At 35.9% G+C, this 21,299-nt stretch overlaps 1 protein-coding gene across 9 annotated transcripts in view; it reads left to right on the top strand.

The window, feature by feature from the left end:
• Positions 1 to 21,299, top strand: part of LOC145988548 (uncharacterized) — a 133,440-nt gene that overhangs the window by 67,681 nt on the left and 44,460 nt on the right. For 8 of the 9 annotated variants that reach the window (XM_083123478.1, XM_083123477.1, XM_083123474.1 and 5 more), the window contains 5 exons: positions 1,981 to 2,133; positions 3,849 to 4,082; positions 5,425 to 5,599; positions 6,906 to 7,131; positions 12,593 to 12,646. In XM_083123478.1, the coding sequence (XP_082979604.1) occupies positions 1,981 to 2,133; positions 3,849 to 4,082; positions 5,425 to 5,599; positions 6,906 to 7,131; positions 12,593 to 12,646 (842 nt within the window). The remainder of the gene's footprint in view (positions 1 to 1,980; positions 2,134 to 3,848; positions 4,083 to 5,424; positions 5,600 to 6,905; positions 7,132 to 12,592; positions 12,647 to 21,299) is intronic. The other variant, XM_083123473.1, reaches the window with a different exon arrangement.

Here is a 21,299-nt window from a genome sequence, read left to right as displayed (position 1 = left end):
TATCAAATCTTTTTCAGTTGCAAGCCATTAGGTAACATCAACTTTGCCAGTGGCCACTAAAGTATGTGGCTCGGTGGACATGCACTGGTGTCAAAACAAATGCAAGCCAAGAATTCCTGTCTGGTTTCCATACACTATGTGGCAATGTTCACCATGGACTCCAAAGGGAAATAGTTTGTCATCATCCCTGATCTTCCAATAAATATTGATGCTATTTTTGTATCACATGTATTACAGATATAGACTCCAAAATGAAAGCACACATTGTTGTAGACCTCTGAACAAGTTCAGTTGTGAGTAACAATGTGACAGTCACAAAAAATATAAGTGGTATTCCATTGTCATGGGTGGGACAACTAGACTACATTTTTGGCATTAAAGTAACTATTCTAAGGATAGTTAAGCAACATTTTTCTTACAGTTTCTAATGCAATGAATTATGAAACTAAATACTGTTCATTAAACATAACTACCCTTAAAAGACTTTCCCAGATTTATATCAATTTTGTGTCACGGGTGGGAGAGATAAATTTTAATTTATGTGAATTTTCAAATTATGAAAAGTAAATTATTTAAGACAAAGAGAGAAGGCAAGTGACCTTTTAGTATTCTGGTGGAGTAAAAAGAGAAATGTAACAGTTGAAGGGGAAATCAATTGTTTTTAGTGTCACGGGTGAGAGACAATATGAAACAAAGGTAAATCAAAAGTTAAAATAAACAAACAATATGTAAAATACCTTCTACCTTCTAGTTAATTATGTATATTACTTGAATTTTTATTCAAATGACAAGTCTAGATTGTTGACTCGCAAGGTAGAATAAAGTTACAGCATTTAATTTAATTTCAAATATCGAGATTCAGGCACACTTTCACATGGAATGCCCCATAATCATAGATATCACAACTGTGAACAGCTATAGCAATCACAGATTTACCTGTGATCGACAAATCACAGTTCTTTCTATCACTAATAATGATCTCACATCCATTAGAAATGCAACAACCTCTGAACAGATTCACTTGTGGCAATGCCAGTTGCCTAATTTTGTGTTTTCAAGTTATCTTTCTGTGTGAGGAGTGATGATATGGGATTTTCTAGAGATGTCTGAAAGGTGACTGCAACTTTTGTGGTCAACATCCCAAGAAAATTATTTCAACACTAGGGCATGCTTTTTCTTTTCACATTTCTTGAGCAAGTTACTCACAGAATTGGCGAAAGACATGTTAGGACAGTTTCATGTGGTACTGCATTATACAAGCTACCTTAAATGTCAAGAAGTACAAAATGTGATATTTGATTCAGATTTCAAATATCTGATGTGCATATTGCTAGCTGAATTCTAGTTTGTCATATGTCCATCTGCGCCAACTTCTCAGGAGAGCCAACCGAAGTTTGACTTATGTAGATTTGGAATACATTTCAAGATTTGCTACTTCACGCCATCTGACAACCAGATATGTCGCTTCAGAATGTGATGCATTATCTTGTACGGAACACGATAACGACATCCACTTTGACGAAAAGTTGAGATATGACAAAACAGCATTCAGCTGCTAATATGAAAGAAATGCGTATGTGCAGTATCAATATGGTTCAAAAGTGGCCTGCAATTTAGGAAATTTGGTATTAAAATAATATTTTGGTATTATTACAGTGAATAAAATCTCAAATTCAATTTAGAAACTTACCTACAAAACAATAGGTCTTCACCTTCTATTACTTATGTTGAAGACATGGAATATTATGAAGTTCATCACTAAGAATTTTTGACAGGAAATATTCAATGTTTTGATATTTTGTATAACAATTACAATGAGATATAGGCCAGTTTTAAAAAAAATGTGAAATTGTGTCAATGTTTCATCTATTGATTGTTTATATGTGACATTTTCAAACAAGTTACCTGGCTATGGGTGGAAAAAAATGACCTTGTGGTTATCATAATTTCATGTGTTAATAGATATTATTTGCTTTTCAGATAACAGCATAATCCTTACGGAGGATACGGACAGCTTCATAATAGGGGAGCGTGTGTGGGTCGGAGGAACAAAGTGTGGACAGATCGCCTACATTGGGGATACACAGTTTGCACCTGGGGAGTGGGCTGGAGTGGTGCTTGACGATTTCATTGGTAAGTTTTTGCATCGGTTTTGTTATATTTTGGAAATAGTGGCTGTTGTTGTTCACTTCATGGCCATAAAGTGTACTTAAAATTAATACTAGGAGTATACATAAATGTATGCAAAAAAGTTGTGATCAGTCTTAAATAAAAGGGATCATACAAATATTAGTAGAGTTATTTATTTGCATAGAACAAACACTGCAATAATTAATTTTCGTGTATAAAATAATTCTGTCGTGAAAAATATTTTTATCACCCGTAGTAGATGGATTTCATTTATTTTACTTTGCTTTTCTGCCACTTTTGACTACTTGCGAAGATGAGGATAAGTGACAATGTGATGAAATTAACGAAGGGACATCCACAAAGAACACCGGTGCCGGGATTCGAACCCAGGACCCCTGGCATCACAGTATGCTGTGCTACCACTCCACCACCCATAGTATGGTTACGTTGCAAAGTTGCTAATCATAATGGTTGAAATTTGTTCATTTTTCAGATAAGCACTGAGCATTTTGAGCAGTCGATTCATTATCCTGTCATGAAAGGTTCCATGTTCGAACCCTGGTGTAGGCGTGGGTGTTCCTTGTGAGTGTCTCTTCATGAGTTTAATCTAATCATCCTTCATCCTACCTTTGCAGTTAGTCAAAGGTGTTGGAAAAGAAATGTGGAATAAGAATGATGCATCTAAATGAGGATAACTATGTAGTTTCATGAAAAGAAGAAGTAGCACAGTATGTGGTATAGTAAGCAGGTAACAGCTTTGGTGAAGCTGGATGCACTGATCACTAAGGAGTGGATTTTTAGGTAAAACATATTTTTTTTCCTTACTTCAGAAGTTAGCCATACTCGGTAGTAGTACAATGCATTCTGCAAAATCTTATTTCACATGAAAATGCTTACTTTTACCTTTAGCACATATATTTCTAGGGGAAAACATAAAGTGTACATATTTTAGACATTCCAAACAAGATAATGTTTCCGAATTCTTTGTGTAAATGCATATTTTGGAGTTAATCCATAAAATAGATGAAGTACTTTTGCAATAATTCAAGATTTATTGAAATATGGATGTTTACAAAACTATTTGGGATTTCTGTCTGCAAATCATAGCTTTTTGAGTAGCATGATAGAAAAACTGGAAACTTTTACGCAACTGCTTTGCAAATTCCGAAATCTGTTAGAAAAAACATGGTGTACTGAAAACTGTGTAAAGTTGATCACACTTTGGAGAGTGAACATGTAGGTGAAATCGATGGTGTAAGTGTGCATGACATCCCGCATTTCAAATATGCACGTCTCACAACTTGTAATGTGGAAAGGTCATTTTCACAATATAAGTCATTGTTCAGAGTTAATCGAAGTACATTTTAAATGGATAATTTGGAAATGTGTTGGGTTGTTCATTGTAATCAACAGAATACAACAAGCAACTAACGTCCTGCTGTCACTAGTGAGTATCTATTTATTTGACAGAATTTTGAATGGAAATATTTTTTACTTCTATCCACAAATTTCCACTGTTTTTAGAACATAAAAAGTAAATATTTTTCAGTTTTTTAGCACCTAAAACATTCACTCCCTACTGATCACTCATGTGGTCTCTTCATAGACCTTGAACCCGAAATGACTGCACCACAGTGTTTGATAATGTCTCAGCATCTGAGCAACTACTGTACCTAATACCTGCATGTGTGTAAATGACCTCACTGTTTGGTTTCCAGGGAAAAACGATGGCTCTGTTGGAGGAGTCCGATACTTCCAATGTGAACCAAAGAGAGGGATCTTCTCCCGCCTTACGAGGCTCACTCGCTTTCCTATGGAGAGGGCACCCAACGAGGATGGAGATGCCCCACAGCCGAGTGCAGCAGCTACCCCTCCACGTAAACCCTCCGCTACACTTCCGGTGCCTTCTTCAGCAACCAAAGATGCTCGGAGATCCTCGATTCCTCCAGTTGGTGAGTATTTCTGTAACCTTTAAATAATGGAACAGATCCATCAAGACTCCGTCTGTATCGACTGATGTGAGAATATTGGTGCATTAGTAAGAAATGTCGATAATTTTACAGATCTGTTATTTCAAAAAGTAGTCTTTAATTTAGTTGCCATTTTGTTATTTTTATGAATATAACTTGGTTTTGCAAGGTAAATTTCAAAATACAGAGTTTGTTTTTCAAAGTCTTCATTGAACATTTTGCTTGTACATGGATCATTGGTTACTGTTATTAGGAAATTCTATGGCAGTATTTGATTTCCTTTGGCAAAAATGTTGTATTTTCTGTACCAACTGTACAATCACATTTACTTTCTGGTTTTTCATCCCTTCAATTTTATCCTTAATGAAAAGGCAACTTTTCTGCTTTGTGAACATGCCCGTTTGAGCATAAAAAACCACATTCCCAGCATTTTTCCCATGCCCACTCCCTCTTGTCAAGTGTGTAGGGAACATGCCATGATTTGATTTGCTTTTGCTATTCTGCCTTTTTGGGCTAATTGCAAAGGAACATTCCATGAGTGATAGCATGGTTGGGAGGCACATGGGAATAATTGAAGTACATTCTGTGAAATAAATACCTGGAATTGTTCAATAAACTCAAAATGTTGGTTTAATCATCCAAATTTATTTTGTCGCCTCCAAAACAGGTCCCATTTGATGTGATACACTTATGCCAACGAAAAATCCAGTCGTCGAAACCCTTCTTATGGGCACTTTCTGGTATGGCCTGCAGTTCCTTTTTGTAAATTTTGTTTTATGGCTTCAATTGACTCAAAATGTCTTCGTGAGACATGTGCAGATCCTGAGCCATCTTCCTTAAGCTTGAATGATGATTTTCCATCACCATTCCCTTCACTTTGTCGATGTTATCGTCAGTCGACTGAAATGAGGCAAGTCTTCAACTACTTCTTGTCCTTCTTTGAATGCTTTGTACCACTCGTGTGCTCATGTTTTCGATAAAGTTTACTCACCGTAAGCCTTCTCCAACATTTTCAATGATTCAGCACAAGAAATTTCGTTGGCAACTCAAAATTTGAAGCAAACTCTTTCTTCGATATTTTTATCCATTACATAATAGCAGAGCACACTTGAGATCGACTAACTTAACCAACAGCTGTAAACAAACTGGTCGACAGTTCGTATAATAATAATAATAATAATAATTATATATATATATATAATCACCTTTTACACGGGCTTTTTACAACAATCATCTATGAAAACCTGTGTCCTAGGCTTACAAACTTCCCAGAACTTATTTTCTAAATACCCCTTCTGTTTAATAATTTATTTTGTTTTCGCAGAAGTGACCTCAGTGGAACTGAAGCTCGGGGACCGAGTGATTGTGATGAGCAGCCAAGGATCGAAGACTGGCGTTCTCAGGTACATTGGAAGCGCAGAGTTTGCAGCAGGCGAGTGGGCAGGTGTCGAGTTGGATGACCCTCTGGGGAAGAATGATGGCTCCGTTGCAGGGAGAAGGTTGGTTCTCTAACAAATAGAACAGATCGAATAGCTTTTTTATCTGTCACTATTCTGATAAACAGATACCTTGTACTGGAAAATTACTTTTTGTTTGCTATTTAATATTATGGAGAAGAAAAACTATTTACCGTAGATAATTTTTTCATAGTTTTATAAAAGGAATCCAGCTCTTTTGGGAAGTGAAATTGTGGAATCCCCCTTCCATGAGGCCTTGCCAGCAAATAAAAATAGAAAATTTCCAAAATGTAGTAATGTGAACCTACAATTGTTCCAAGTTGTCTCATGTTGAAAATTGTTTGAGAGTTCTATTTTAAAATATGTTAAATGAACTACTACAAGAAGGGCTGGTGCTGAGAACTACTTGCAGTTCTACTTATATTTCATGCATAAGTCTTGTTTGATTGTAAGTACAGGTAGATGGACAGGCCGAAAAATGCAATTCTTAATAAAATGGTGTCACAAAAGTAATACATTATCAAAGCATGGTCCTGTGTGGTATTTACATTTCAGTACCTAGCTTACATAACCCTATTGCTAGAACTGATGTTTGGAAATATGTGGCAACACTGGTATTTGGTGTTGCATAATACATTTTTTTTATCCTGAACCATGATGCAATTGAAAACTACAACTTGCACAATTGTAGACACACAATAGCTTTAAATAATAGTATTTTTCTATACACTTTGTAAACTCCTTTTTTCCCCCGGGGGCCTCCCTGATGGTGCAGTGGTAGTGTTGTCATCTTGTAATGAAGGGGTCCCAGGTTTGATACCCGGTGGAGGCACATAGTGGTTCGGATCCCACTTTGAACTGTAGGTCCAGTCCCGATTAGCCTTACTGTGCATAAAGTGGACTTAAAACACCAAATCAATCAAACAATCCTTTTTCCCCCCCTTTCTAACCACCTATTGATGTGTGGGATGTTAAACTCTACTTTCTGGTAAAGCCCCAACACCAGCACCAAACAAAACAAACTTGAGCTCTCTACAACAAATAGCTTTCCTGCTCTGATCCATTTTTTTTTTTTTTTGTACATGAAGATTTGAAAGCCCCAAGCTTTAAAATCCAAAAGATACAATATTTCATGTATATCATACCTTCATATGTAATGTACACTTATCAGAAATGAAATGTCGAAAATTGTTTTGGAGAAAGCAAGAAAGGTTTAAATGTGTCGGGATGTATGTGCCTCATCTGCTGTTTATAGGATAGAGGATGTCAGTTAACATGTCTAATCACATCTCTTGCTCGTAAGCCCCACATATTCTTGTGACTGATGCATTGTTTTTTCCACCTCCAGGTATTTTGAGTGCAGACCAAAGTATGGCCTGTTCGCCCCCATTCACAAGGTGAGCAAGTCCCCTGGCAGCAGGAGGTCGTCCGCATGCGTGGTTCACCGAGGGTCCGTGAGTGCAGCCAGCGGGATGAAGCATCAGGGGTCGAAGGAGTCCCTTGCCTCCGTGTCCAGCACTTCCTCGGCTGCGAGGGGGGCCAGGGTAAGGCTAGGTGTTACGTCGCTAGGACAGGTAGGTTGGCTTTTTGCTCTGCTGGCAAAAATCCAACCAGCCAAAAGGAACGTGAGGGGAGGTTGCACATCTCACCAGTAAGATGGTCTGGTTTGAAAAGAGCAGAAATGTTATTTTAACAGCCGTCTCAGACTACCATTAATTTGTCCTGAAACTTCCAAACAATTTTCCATCCTCTTTACAGGGTATTGTGTTCACCTGATTTTTAAAATCAGTCTTAACTCAAAGACAAATTTAGAATATGTATCCCCCCGGTAACTCTATACTGCACTCTGTACGTTGGGTGTGACATCACTTTGATGCTACTGCTGTTGTATCTGTATCATCTGTGGTAACCTGTTTGTTTTTATTATGATTGTGTCAATATTCTTATACATTCAGCGAATATCTTCCTTGAATGTAACCTGCTACAATATGTAAACAAGCACAATATCAAAGTACGTAATAAAAGAGCATTTGCATTAACTTCTACACATTCTATTTCAGCAAGTAGCTCAAGTCCATAAATAACAAAGTATCACAACTATGATCAATGACTATGGTCGCAAGATGAACTCTTTTTTCCTGGACATGTCCTACATTATGGCAACATATAATTTACATCAAGAACATTTGAGACAGATATTTTCTGTTCCAAATTTTATTTATACATTTTCAGAAAGTTTTCTCCTTTGGTGAAGTATGCTTGAAAACACACGTAATAGTGTTCTTGATTGTAATGTTTTTGTACTCTATGATTAGTTTTTTTTTTTTTAAGTGGAAAAGTGTCATATCATTTTCTAACCTGGAATTACGTATTATTTTATTTACTTTTAATGGTTGTCCCAAATATTTTGATTTAATAGTGCTTCAGTGGGGACAGTGTCTTGTCCTTTTAAGACATGGTGAACTTGTCAGTGGATGGTTCAGTAAGATGTGGCAACTGTGGTGGCTGAGTGTTTCTGTTTCTGCAGACACCTCCCCCGTAAAGAGTCCTGCAGTTTGGTCATGAACAGCTCAGAATTAAGCTGTACAAACTTTGATAAGTTTTGAAGAGAGTTTACCACAAGCAAAAGAGAAAATTATTCCCCACAAATTTTTGTAAATGTGGCATTTAGTTCATACCAGTTTAGGTATGTACAGCATAAATTTCCATTCTATGCACAGAATTACAACAGAGTTAGGGATTTTCTCTTTTTGTAATTAGATGTAACATTAATGTATTTGTTCTTCAGCATAAACTAATTAGTTGAAGTTGTATGTAGATCAGTGAAGTCAAACATCTGTAGATCTCTGTGAAACATTTGCAATACTAAAAAATGCCTTCTCTCAACACATAGATTGGATAAATGTAAGTTAGTAACAGACTTGAAACTGAAACTGAATAAACACTAAGTTTTATTCATTTCTTCTTATTATATTATTAATTCAATTATTATAATACAAAAAATCAAAATCAATACTAAAACACCTATGACCAGTTAAACATAGGATCCATGTCCTTACTTACCTAATAAATAGGTTCTCCCCGATGGCGCAGTGGTAGAGTCATCGCCTTGTAATCAAGGTGTTCCGGGTTCGGTACCCGGCAGAGGCACATAGTGGTTCGGATCCCACTTTAAACTGTAGGTCCAGTCCCGATTAGCCTTACTGTGCATAAAGTGTACATAAAACTCAACTTACCTAATGAATACTATTCAGTTTTTTACACAATGTTTTAAATGTTTCAAAGTTGAAGTACCTTTTGTGTTAAAAATATAGCCAAAAGTACAATAAAAAGCAGAAAATGTTGTTATATTTATTATTTAAAGTAAACTTCACAAAGTTTGTGACGATTGAAGACAAATGCGTTTCATTTATGGACATCTCTGGCCACAGGTTACTTATTCTGTGATTTGCGTTAAAAGCTGTATTATTTGGTTTTGTGATTTGTAGTTTTAAAGAAAAAGCATCATTTTTATGGATATTAGAAATGTATGACCTACACTGCAACTTGACTGATGTCAAAAACATTATAAAAGGCATATATATTCTGTCATGGCACCATATTTATGGAATAGGGGAACTACAGGTCCTTCCTTTGTGACTGGTGGTTTTTCAGAAATTCTAGATGTTTTTGAAAGGAAGTTACTTGAAAGAAGACAACTGTTATGTTAATACACAAGTCAAACACAAGTAAGGAAGGTGAATTCAGGATCCAATTAAATGTCGTCTGAGACTGGCTATAGAATCATCAATGTGCACTAATGGTAGATCTGTGTAAAATACACTTTTACTGCAAAACTGAATACACCATAAAAGCAATGCACTTCAAATTGATAACTTCACTTTTGAGAGAAACCAATCACTGGTGAAGGTTTCCTGTTCTTGAATTTCTATTGGATTTGGAGACTTAATAACATATACTTCTTGTGTATATATATATTTTTTTCTGTTTTGCATGATTGTATATTAACTTTGGTTTCCCTTTACTTTACCTTTTGGTTGGTTATTCTTTTGTTTATAATATTTATTTGCTTCTAAGTGTAATTTCTCTTTATTTGGTTATCATTTTTGTATGCATATACATTTTCTATTTCTGTCACAATTAATTTTAGAATGCTTAAGCTTACAACATGCGAATGGAATATAGAATTATATTAATTTTAATTTACTAGTTATCCCTTTAGGCATTCAATTGACATGTAAAGGATGTTAATAGTAGTAATGTTGGTGGCAGAATGACCTCGGCCCTTTTTCTACTGTCTCTTCAGAGATGCGAGGATTTCCACTTCAATGTCCTTTCGAGACACGACCAGTTGCCATAAACTGATCACACCACTCTTGATAATCCTAAAGGGTGGTTTTTGGATAAACTGTTGGATTTTTGTTGACATGACAATTCTGTCAGATGGAGCTTCTGTGTAGCCAAACGGTTAAAACTCTCACCTGTGGTGCAACTGGTCTCACGTTCCATCTCTGGCGGGAGCTCCGAAATTGTGGTGTTGACCCAGCATCGTGACCACAATTGGGGAGCTACTGGAAAAAGTAGTAGTAGTCGGCTTTGGTCTAAAGAGGCCAGAAAACTCCATGCACAGATCATGCATCATTTTAGAAAATGATTAACTATGGTTCTGATAAGCTGCAACATTTCCACATGAAATTTGTGATTCTCAGCTTCTGTTCCATCGTGAACCATAGATGTATAACCTGAAATATAAAAATAATAGGCTTCCTTTCAGTTTCTTGGTGGACACCCTGTATTATTGGTTAGTATGTGATATGAAAGAGGTTCTCTCATCATCTCTATCTACTAGTATCCTTTACAAAGGAACAGCTAATGAACTTTATCCTTGTTAATCTAAATGCATATAAAAGTACCCACGAAGTTACCAAAATAAAGCAAAATCTTCCACTATTTTTCTCTGTCACTCTATGATAAGCATGTTGCTGATCACACAATTTCATCTGCATGGACTAAAATTCTGATAATTTTCGAAAAGCATTACTATTTGTAGCACTTAAGTTACATCAGTATTAATTTAATACATGGTCTACTATGTGAGTTATTCCCATAAGATTAGCTACAACAAATGCAAGTTAACAGGGTCATTATAAACTCACGATACATTTCTGCATGAACAGGATTTATTGCACAAAATACAATATGTACTGAAACATATCACAGTAGGACACAAAGTCAGTGTAACTCAATGTGACTACCCCTCAAGTCTAGGCACAGATGACAGCGATCCACCACAGCCCGAAACACTTCCTCCAACATACAGCTGATATAATCTTAGCAACCGTGGCCTTAATTTGTTGTTTCAACTGGGCAATGCTGTGGATCTTCACCTCGTACACCTTAGACATGATAAACCCCTAGATGAAAAAGTGTAAGGGGCCAGGCTGTGGGAGGAAGGGGGTACTTCCCTTTGCGAGCCATGGCCAATCCATCTACCAGGGAAAGCTTCGCTTAGGTGATCCTGAAGGATGATGGCAAAATGGGGTGGTGCCTCATCCTGTTGGTACACAGTAGGGAGCTTGGTGTTCCCTAATCAACCGTGCTATGAGCCACAGTTGGTAGTTAATGAGATTATGGATACTGAGTCTCCTGGTCGATGTGGTGGGGTACGTTTGATTGCATCCTGTACACTTTGCACAATGTGTGTTTTTATGGCTAGCCTAGCAGGACATTCTTCATCCACAACACTGCCAGTTCGCTTGAATTTGTTGACTATTTCTTGATAGCCAGCCTGGTGGGGCCTGGTGTTCTGAAATTGCCAGCTGAACTCCACCTGCACCTGTTCATATGCCATTCCATGCAGAAGAGCACAAACAATGGCTGTTCTATCTTCTACTGTTAGCATTTCGTCACATAACCTGCAAAAGAAATGTATTGTGTCACAATATCACTAAAATGTATAGAGACTTTATAATCACCCTGTATAAATGATACAGGTCCACAATCCCCTAGCTCGAATTCCAAATACTGGAAAACTTCAAAACATTTTACTGTTTGCAATATTATTGAACTATTTTCAATATTTTCCACACAAGACAACTGTATCCACAGTAGAATATTTGCTCCACTGTTTGTCTGGTTTCACTGTGTGCTCTGGTGTTAATTATATTTCTAAATTCTCAAAATTACCAAAAATCCAAGTACATGGGATCCAAGATATTTGGGAGTGTGGACATTTAATATACCCCAAATATCACATGGATGTTCACGTTTTGAGGTAAATGTTTACGTTAGGGATGGGACCGATTAATCGGTACTCTATCGGTATCGGCCGATATAGGCATATCGGTGTATCGGTAAAATTACCGATTATTTTACCGATCCGATATATCGATAAATATCTGATAGTTTAGTGCAAAATTCTGCCATTTTGGTGTAATTTTTATGGATAATCTCCATGCCCTACTTTTTAAAATAGTAAATGTCTAAATATGCAATTTCTCTTGCACTGCAGTCACTTTGAAACACACATTTTTTAAGGAGGTCAATGAACCTTTCAGGTACTTCTAGGACCATTTCTAATTTTATATCGGATCGGTAGAATATCGGTTATCGGTATCGGTAAATTTTATATCGGTACTTTATCGGTATCGGCCAAAATTTCATATCGTCCCATCCCTAGTTTACGTATATCACAATTTGTCAATTGGGGGAGAAGAGGTATGTGAAGGAGAGATACATTCATTCTAATTTTAGCATTTCTTATTAGAGTAGTAGTAGCCTCTAAAAGTTTTGGAACCATTCATAAATACAAATAAGAAGAGCTTAAAATAACACAATGGAACCCTTGTTTAGCACCTAATTCTGCAGATTCCAGTTCAGAAAATGTTACAATTTTCTCTCAGATGTTACATGTTTCCGCATTTAAGTAAAGCCTTAGAAAAAATGAACACTGAAAGTTTCTTTGCGGTAGTTTGATTTGCTGGTGTACACATCTTCACTTGAAGTTTTACATTAGTCTTCCTGTTGCTTTTTCAGAGGCCAAGTACCAAACTCACTCCAACCTCTCCATCAGCTCAGACGCTGCTTCAGGTAAGTCTTCATTTGCATGATTGATTTGTTCCTTCTGTCTTGTGTACTGTATGTTTGCCTTCTATTCAGTTGTCTAAGTCTATAGGCAAATTGCACTGACGAACAAGATTTTTATTTTTTTTATTTATTTTTGTTACTGATATTTATATATTTTTGCCCCCTGAGCCCAAGTCCTCTGTTAGATCTTGTTTGGCACCCGTAATGAAAATGGAGTGTAATAATTCCACATATACTGATAATGAACAAAGGGTTACATTTTAAGAAGTGATATTTTGAAATGAAATACCTAATATTTAATGCAACATGTTTGAAATACAGAATATGTTTTGAATGTGGCCCGAATGAAAGGAATTTACAATAAATAATCTTATTCCCTAATATGAAACAGTCTGGAATCCTGGAATTTACTTTTTCTGGAAAAGTCCAGGAAATTTACTCTTTCTGGAAAAATCAACAATTTTGGAGTAGGAGATACAGAATGTTTATGAGCAACATTGAATATATTTGCTACATCATTAGGAACATCTGAAAGGAGTGGCATTTTGTGTATCAGAAGCTTGTGGTTTCTGATCTCTATGTAGTCCACTGTATGGCTATTTTGATATTAATTGTACCTCTAACAATATCACACCCCCTTTTGATGGGAAATTCTGGATAACTTCTCTATCTTTTTTTTTTGCAACTACCTATTATAAAAAAGTTATTACAAGTGATTAGTTTCTTTTCTGTTTTGAACTCAAAATTCCATCAGTATTCTCGGCCATAAATATAGGCATTATACATAAAATAATATATATATATATATATATATATATATATTATACATAAAATAGAATAAGAAGACGTGAGTGAGTTACTAAATTATTTCCGCGAAACTTACTTGTAAATGTTCTATTAATTTTGGAGGCTGGATGGTGGCAGAGGCCACCGAAATTTATAGAACATTTACACGTAAGTTTCGTGGAAATAATTTAGTAACTCACTTATGTCTTCTTAATATCAACCATGTTTTTTATTTCCCCTAACATGAATAAAATAGAAAACAATAAATTGCTACAAAAAATTAGATCTCTGCTGGAGATAATGTTAGATTGGCTGGCAAGAAGGCAGCAACAAAATGAGCTACGAACATGTCATAGTTTTGTCACTTTGAAGGCATTTTGTTCAGTTAATTAGCTATAAACACTTCTTTGCTCTTTTTCTTTCTTTTTTTCTATTATCGAAAATTTTTCTGTTCTGAAACTTACTGTTCTAGGCCTGGGCCTGTATGAATTACTTATATTATTTAAATGTTTTTAAGGATAATTTTTTATAATTTTATCTTCTGTAATCTTTCTTATGGTGGCGTCGTGTAACTTTATTTTCTCATTTGTATTTCTCCGAATTGTTTTTTACATCTATATATTTCGTAATGTGTGTGTGTGGTGCATTGGGCTTTTTTTCAGCATACTTCATAAGCTTGTGCTTCTTTGAGAGAAAATAGCTTCACAAAGACCTTCCATGTATTTCTGTTCTGACCTCACTAGAGGCCTTATGTTCCCTGTCACAGCACTTTCTGAAATTAGTGTTTGGCTTAGTGTGCATTTGGACTCTTTGTTATTTTCATCTCGTCTGCTCTGAAGATATTCTTCCAGTATGTCTCCATCAGTAGTTGTAGCTGTGGTGTTTGGTTAACATGTAACGCATCAGTAACCTTGCACACTTTGTAGGAAGCGCACATGGACACACTGGAGGTGCTGGGGCCGTAACTCGGAATGTTGGATTGGTGTCACACAAAGCTCTGCTCAGGGACAACATGGATGGCTCCATTTGAGGCTGAACCATGCAAGGCAACATTTTCCATTATACATTGGTTGTGGACGAGGATAAACATATTATTTGAGATATGGAAAATGTTTCACACCACATGCTCACAACATAATGCTTACAATGCAATAAACAGTACAATAAAATAGAAATCAAAATTAGTTCCAAGTTTTCAACCCTTAGTCGGAGTTATCACAAGTTATTAGACTAAAGAATTGCTAGGATAGCACTGTTTCTAGGTTTTCAGAAGCCATTACTAGGTCTTCCATGTAAATCCCTCTGACATCGACCAGTATTACTAGACCTTTCACTACCTTAGTTGATTCTTATCATTGAACTGGTTTTCAGCTTTGTGTTATATTGTATTGATATGGTAGAACAGTTGTTCTACCACAAACCTGACCCCAGATGACGTATCCATCACATATTCCATGTTATTGTTTTGTTTCTGTGGTTTTTTTTATTAACTGTTAGAAGTATGGAAAAAAATTAGGGCTGAGACAGTACAACTCTGACCCAATACTGATACTAATGCCGATATTCTTATCGATTTCCATCGATGCCAATCTCGATATTTGGAAATTGAAACGATTTAAAGGGCTTCATAATATTTATATATTTTAAAATACAGTTTCTGATTGTAACTAAACCATGTCAGTCTACTTGAGTTTTGCTTCGAAATATTCATAATTTCACATAAATAATAAAAAAATAAATTTTTTACCCACAATGCTGTTACCAAAATAAAAATTTATGCACTTTGCACAATATACAGGATATTTGAAGTCTGCAATCTTGTCACGAGGCACTTTTGCAGACCCAGTGAAATCCCTGGACTCTGAAAAAGTGTTGGTTGGCATAGGTTATTGAATCCATGTGAGTGGTATTCAGCTTCAAACAACTGCATGAGCAATGCATAAACACATATTTTTTAAACTTTTTAAAAAATAAAAGTATATACCATGGAACCCTGATTTTACGTTTCCTGGTTTTATATTTTTCTGCATTATAGAGGGTGTATCAAAAAGAATCATTCGATTTCAAAAGGCTATATTTAGGAAACCAATGAACATAGAACCTTGCAGTAAGTTGTAAAATAAATGGAATGTAAAGTTTTACTTACACAATTTTTACAAATGCTCAATATGCCCACCTCAGGATGCACAGCATAAATCCATGCATACTTGAGCGAGCATGTCTGGTGCTACTGCAGTCACTGCTATTATTATGTGGTTTCGCAGCTCGTCCACAGTTCTTGGAAGGGGCCACATACATGGAGTCTTTCACAAACCCCTACAAGAAAAGATCACAGACAGTAATATCTGGTGACCTCAGTTGGCAATGGTGTAAAGCCAAATCGGTAGGCCCCCTATGGCCAATCCATCATTGAGGAAGCTAATTGTTAAGAAATGAACGAACATCCAGGTGCCAGTGCAGTGGTGCTCAAAGTAAAACCTATCCTAAGTAAATCTTTATATTCCAACATGTATTTTAAAACTTGCTGAAAGGTTCTATGTTCATTTGTTCCCTAAATATAGTCTTTTGAAATCAGATGATTATTTTTGTTACACGGTGCATATTCTATCTTTATGGTCCTCATAGAGCAAAATGCTATAAAATTTTCCCATTTTTCTGCATTTCACTTTGGTCCCCTGAAAAGATAAAATTAACGTTCCACAGTATTTAGCATGAACATTGAATCTGGTGCTTGTTCCCAAAGCTGCTCTCCATATGTTAAGGAAAACAACAGTTTTTCGGAATAAAAGAGTCTGAAAGTGCCATTCAAAATTGGACTACTATTACAATCGGTTCACATTAAGTTTTTGAATGTGACAAGCAAAGAGTTAACGCAATAATTAAATAAAAGATACCAAGTATAGAGGAAGAAGATTGCGGTTAGATTCAGTAAAATTGGTGATGGAAGCTACTTCTTCTCGCGCCCTTTCCTTCCTGTGTAAATTTAGCTGCTGTACCTGTGTAGTTCTATGTGAAGGGGTGTAGAAATGAGATGTCTACCTTCTATGTAGGATGAAGAAGAGGATAGATTCTATTAGATGCCTACATCCTCCAAGGATTATCCATCAGATGTATACCTGCAGAATGCCTACTGAAGTATTAACTGTAGTTTTAAGCAAACAGTTTTGTTTTAACTTAGGATATGGATGGAGTGCAACAATGGATTTCAACGAATGCCACAAGTTTTGTATTTGATGGTGCATCAGTTTAATAACGAGATTGTAATGCCAGCAAACTGGATTGTTGTATTGAAAGCGATTTTCGTAGGTAGGCACAATGCTTCTGTTATTCATGGCAAAAGATGCCATTTCATCTGTTTATGTGTTTGGTCTTTATTATGGATGGACCAATATGAAAATTTTGCAAATGTGGATATTTGATATTCCAATAATCCAATATAATTTACAAATATTCCTTTGTGAACATGAATGGTTCATTCAGCTCCTTAATGTATGTAAGCAAGTGTTCACATTAGAAAACAAAACTGTATATTTGGACATTTATCCCAAGAAGCAAAGGCATGTGAATTATAACTTTCTATTCATCAAAATAATAAAATGGCAAAATTTTGCACTAAATTACATGCTAATTATAGAAATATCAGATAGAGTTGCAGTTGATCTGCCCTTTCCTAATTTATCCATCATCCAGATATTTCAATTATCTAAACAAATATTTAGAATATTCCCCATATATCATCCAGATATGCATATATGGATATCTAGCGATCCTTTCTACCTATAGCATGCGTATGAGAATTTTTCTTTGTTGATCTGAACTGGTATTGTGCATGTTGTCTGTATTTTAGCATGGAAAGATGTAGTAAAATCACTGTAATGCACTGTAGAGTACTTGGGTGATATCACTATATGCTTAGAACACACTACTTGTAGGTCAAGCACAGGATTGTTGCATGTAAAACATTGTTGTACATTCTTGTGTAAGGTTAAGGGGTTAGTGTCATGTCAAAGTATTAGAATCCCTCAAAACAATGGGGGAATTGTTGTATTAATTTATACATATTAATATTTTTTTATAGATTGAAAAGGAAAATATTTTTGTAGTTTAAATTCTTAGTGAAATACTAAAGTTGTTTTGCATTTGTTTTTGTTATGTCACATATTTTTCTATGTATTTTATTTAAAGCCATAATATAAATAAATATAAACATTCAATAACTGTAAAATACTTATATCAAAATGGGTGATGGAGATAATGTAAATAAATTTGTTTGTGAAAGTAAGTTGTATTTTTTTAAGCAAGCTATGTTCATTTTAAACGCCGTAGTGTTCATTTTTTTAGTGAATGAAAAGAAAGCACCATGAAATTTTCTCTGCTGTTCCATGTCTACAAATGGCTATACGTATATGTGTTTCACTGCATCTGATCTATTCAGAATTTAAACCAAGCATGTTATGGAGTGTTTTGACTGATAAACTTTGCTTTGAAGGATTTGGTTGTTCCTGTATTTTTATTTTGTATCTCATCGCCATGATTAAGTGTTCGAGATACGAAAGTGATGTCAATAAACTAGGAAACAAACTAACTTTAGAACGTAAGGTTAATCCTTGCCACTTTAGTGGCTGGGTTATTTGAATGCTTGACTCGATCTTTCCACCCTTGAGTCCCAACGTGGAAATGGTTGTTCCTGTGTGAATGTCCCTTCATCAATTTCATCAAATAATCATTCCTCATGTGAAGATCATCCACAAGTGGCAGAAGATACAAATGTCTGAACCCCATGCCTACAATCCACGATTTTATAGCTAATACACTGTAAAAAAAAAAAAAAATAGCATCACTTCATTATTTTTGGTCGTCAGCATTTCGCTCTTGAATTATCAGTTGTTTTATTAATTTAATTCGACTTGTCGATTTGTTTTCCTAACAATTATATAAAATGCTATATCTATAAAATATATTTTTATTATTTAAGTCATAGTTACGTACATAATGCACTTTACAGAACTAATAACAAAATTTTTGCAAATATAGCTTGTGGAACGTTTTTGCACAAAGACAATTTTTATAAGTAAAGAGATTGAACAAAGGTTTTTAATGCATCATGATATGTCAATTTGTAATGATAGTAAGTAAATACATTGACTAGTAATTAGTGTGGCCACCCCTGACCTTCCTAAGTGCTTCCAACCTTTGAGGCATGCTATGAATGAGATTTTGACAATATTCGACCTCAATTTCATTCCAAACATGTACAATTGCTGCCATAAGTTCCTCTTTTGACCTGTACGTCTGATTACCAAGTTTCTTGCACATCATAGCCCACAGGTTTTCTATAGGATTCATGTCTGGAGAGTTTGGCAGCCACCAAAGTCTTTCAGTATTCATATCGTGAAACCAGTTATTCGCCACCTGAGCACGGTGACAGGTTGCATTATCGTCTTGAAAAATAAAGTAGTCCAAATTCTGTCCAGAAAAATGATATCCTGCAGTTTGTAGAACTTTCCGATTCAGGATTTCCAGATATTGATCAGCCTTAACGGTCCCTGTGCAAATATGCATCCTGCCAATCCCTTTTGCAGAGAAACGTGCCCAAATCATAACATTGCCACAAAACTTTTGAGTTTCTAAAATACAAGATTTTGTAAGTTCTTCTCCCTTCCGCATCCACTGTTTAACTGAGCTGTCATTCCCCAGCAATTTAAATCGTTTTTCATCAGAAAATATCACGTTCCCAATCTGTATCATTCCATGCGCCATAACGTGTGACAAACTCACGTCTAGATTTTGCATGTGCGTCAGTTAGTCTGGGTTTTTTACGTGGGACGTGTTTAGAAACACCCTGTTTCTTTAGTCGGGATACTTCAGTAGCATGAGTAAGATTAACTCCCACCTCATTTTGAAGTTTATGTGCAATTTGGCGTGAACTCATTCCTCTGTTCTTCAGTGCCATGTCCTTTATCATACGATCCAGTCGAGGTGATGTATTTTTCTTTCTGCCACAGTGACTTCTCAGTGATGATTTTCCATGTTCTTGTTGCTTTTGCAGGCAGCGGCTAACTGTGGATTGATGCATTTGAAGTTGTCGACCAATTTTTCTCTGAGAATGACCATCCATATGCAAAGCAAGAACCATTCCTTGCTTACGTGGTGAAATGTCACACTTTCTGCCCAATTTTTTTTTTTTCGAGAAAAAACGCTCAAATACACTACACACCACCAGAACACTTCACAAATATGATAAAGTATCCAAACTGTCAATAATGAACATGTAGTTTGCAACATAAAACACGTCACAAGTTGCACTACTAACAATCGTTTACAGATTCCTGACAATTCATTACAAAGCCTTGCAGCAATAACTGATTGCAACACCCTCTAGCGGACACTCTAAACACTAAATCAACAAAAGAATAACACCACACTACGCAGTGATACCATACCAATGCTTCAATCAATTGATCTCAAGTTGTGCAGGAAAGATGCATGCATGCGAAACTCAAAATTGTCAACATCCGTAATAAGAATACAGTGATGCTAATTTTTGTTTACAGAGTGTATAATGGCACTGACTTGAAGTATGAAATTATTATACTTAGATGGTGGTTGCATTTAATAGAGGTGATGAACAAAATTTGTAGGGATGTTAAAAAAAAAAAACTGTCTCAAGTGGGATACATAGGCTATTCTGAAAACAATATGTCATCAAATTTGTGGATCATCATAAGATAGAAATGTTATAATAGTCATAGAAAGGGAGAGAAATAGTAACAAAAATTAACAAATGGAAATTTGTGAGAGAGAAACAAAGGAAAATTAACGAAAGTGAAATAAAATTAACTCGATAGTGAGGGACATACAATGGAGAAAACTGATAGAAACTGTAGTAAAATAATAACACAGAGAGAGAGAGAGTAAGCAAGCAGATATCAAATCTGAGATGTAGGAAGGAAAGGGAAAATCTAGAGGGATAAATAAAGAAAAATAATAAAAAGTAAACATTTTATTTTTCATGAGGTGCCTTTTACGAGGGTCGCTATTTATATTTTGAGCCTAACAATGAAAAAACAGGAATTTGGTATTGAAAACTGCTTTATTGTTTTTCGAAGTTTTCTCCTTTATGGTCAATACACTTTTGCATTCGTTCGAACCATTTGTCAAAGCAGTTTTTCCAATCTTCTTGAGACACCTCCATAATATGGTTTTTGAACGCATCAACCGCGTCTTCCGCCGACGAAAATCGTTGTCCACGCAATTTATTCTTGACATTCGGGAACAAGAAGAAGTCATTGGGTGCCAAATCAGGACTGTGCGCCGGATGACCCATCAATTCGATTTTTTGACTGTTCATAAAGTCGGTTGTTAGACGAGATGTGTGACAGCTGGCATTGTCTTGATGAAGAATGATCCGACGGTGTTTGTTTGTTTTCCGTATTTGACCGAAGACCTCTGGCAAACAAAATGTTGTGTACCATTCAGAATTGACCATTCTACGTTCCTCTAAAGGCACAGTTGCCACATGACCAGTTTTCCCGAAAAAAACAGGCGACCATTTGTTTCAATGTGCTTCGAGCGTGAACAACTTTTGTTGGATTGGGTTCATCTTGAAACACCCATACAGTCGACTGCTGTTTACGTTCCGGCTCATATGCATATATCCATGATTCATCACCTGTTACAATCTTATATACGTCTTTTGAAGCACCACGATTGTATTTATTGAGCATTTGTTTGCACGAATTGACGCGAGCGTCTTTTTGAGTTTTTGTCAAATTGTGTGGGATCCAACGAGAACATACCTTTCTCACAGCTAAATGATCATGTAATATTTTATATATGCTGTTGGAACTAATGCCTATGGTTGCCTCTA

This window comes from Lepisma saccharinum, chromosome 6 (assembly GCF_977018435.1).
Source record: "Lepisma saccharinum chromosome 6, izLepSacc3.1, whole genome shotgun sequence".
NCBI classification, from domain to species: domain Eukaryota; kingdom Metazoa; phylum Arthropoda; class Insecta; order Zygentoma; family Lepismatidae; genus Lepisma; species Lepisma saccharinum.
Note: the sequence above shows the minus strand (reverse complement) of the source record. Positions and strands in the feature narration are given on the sequence as shown.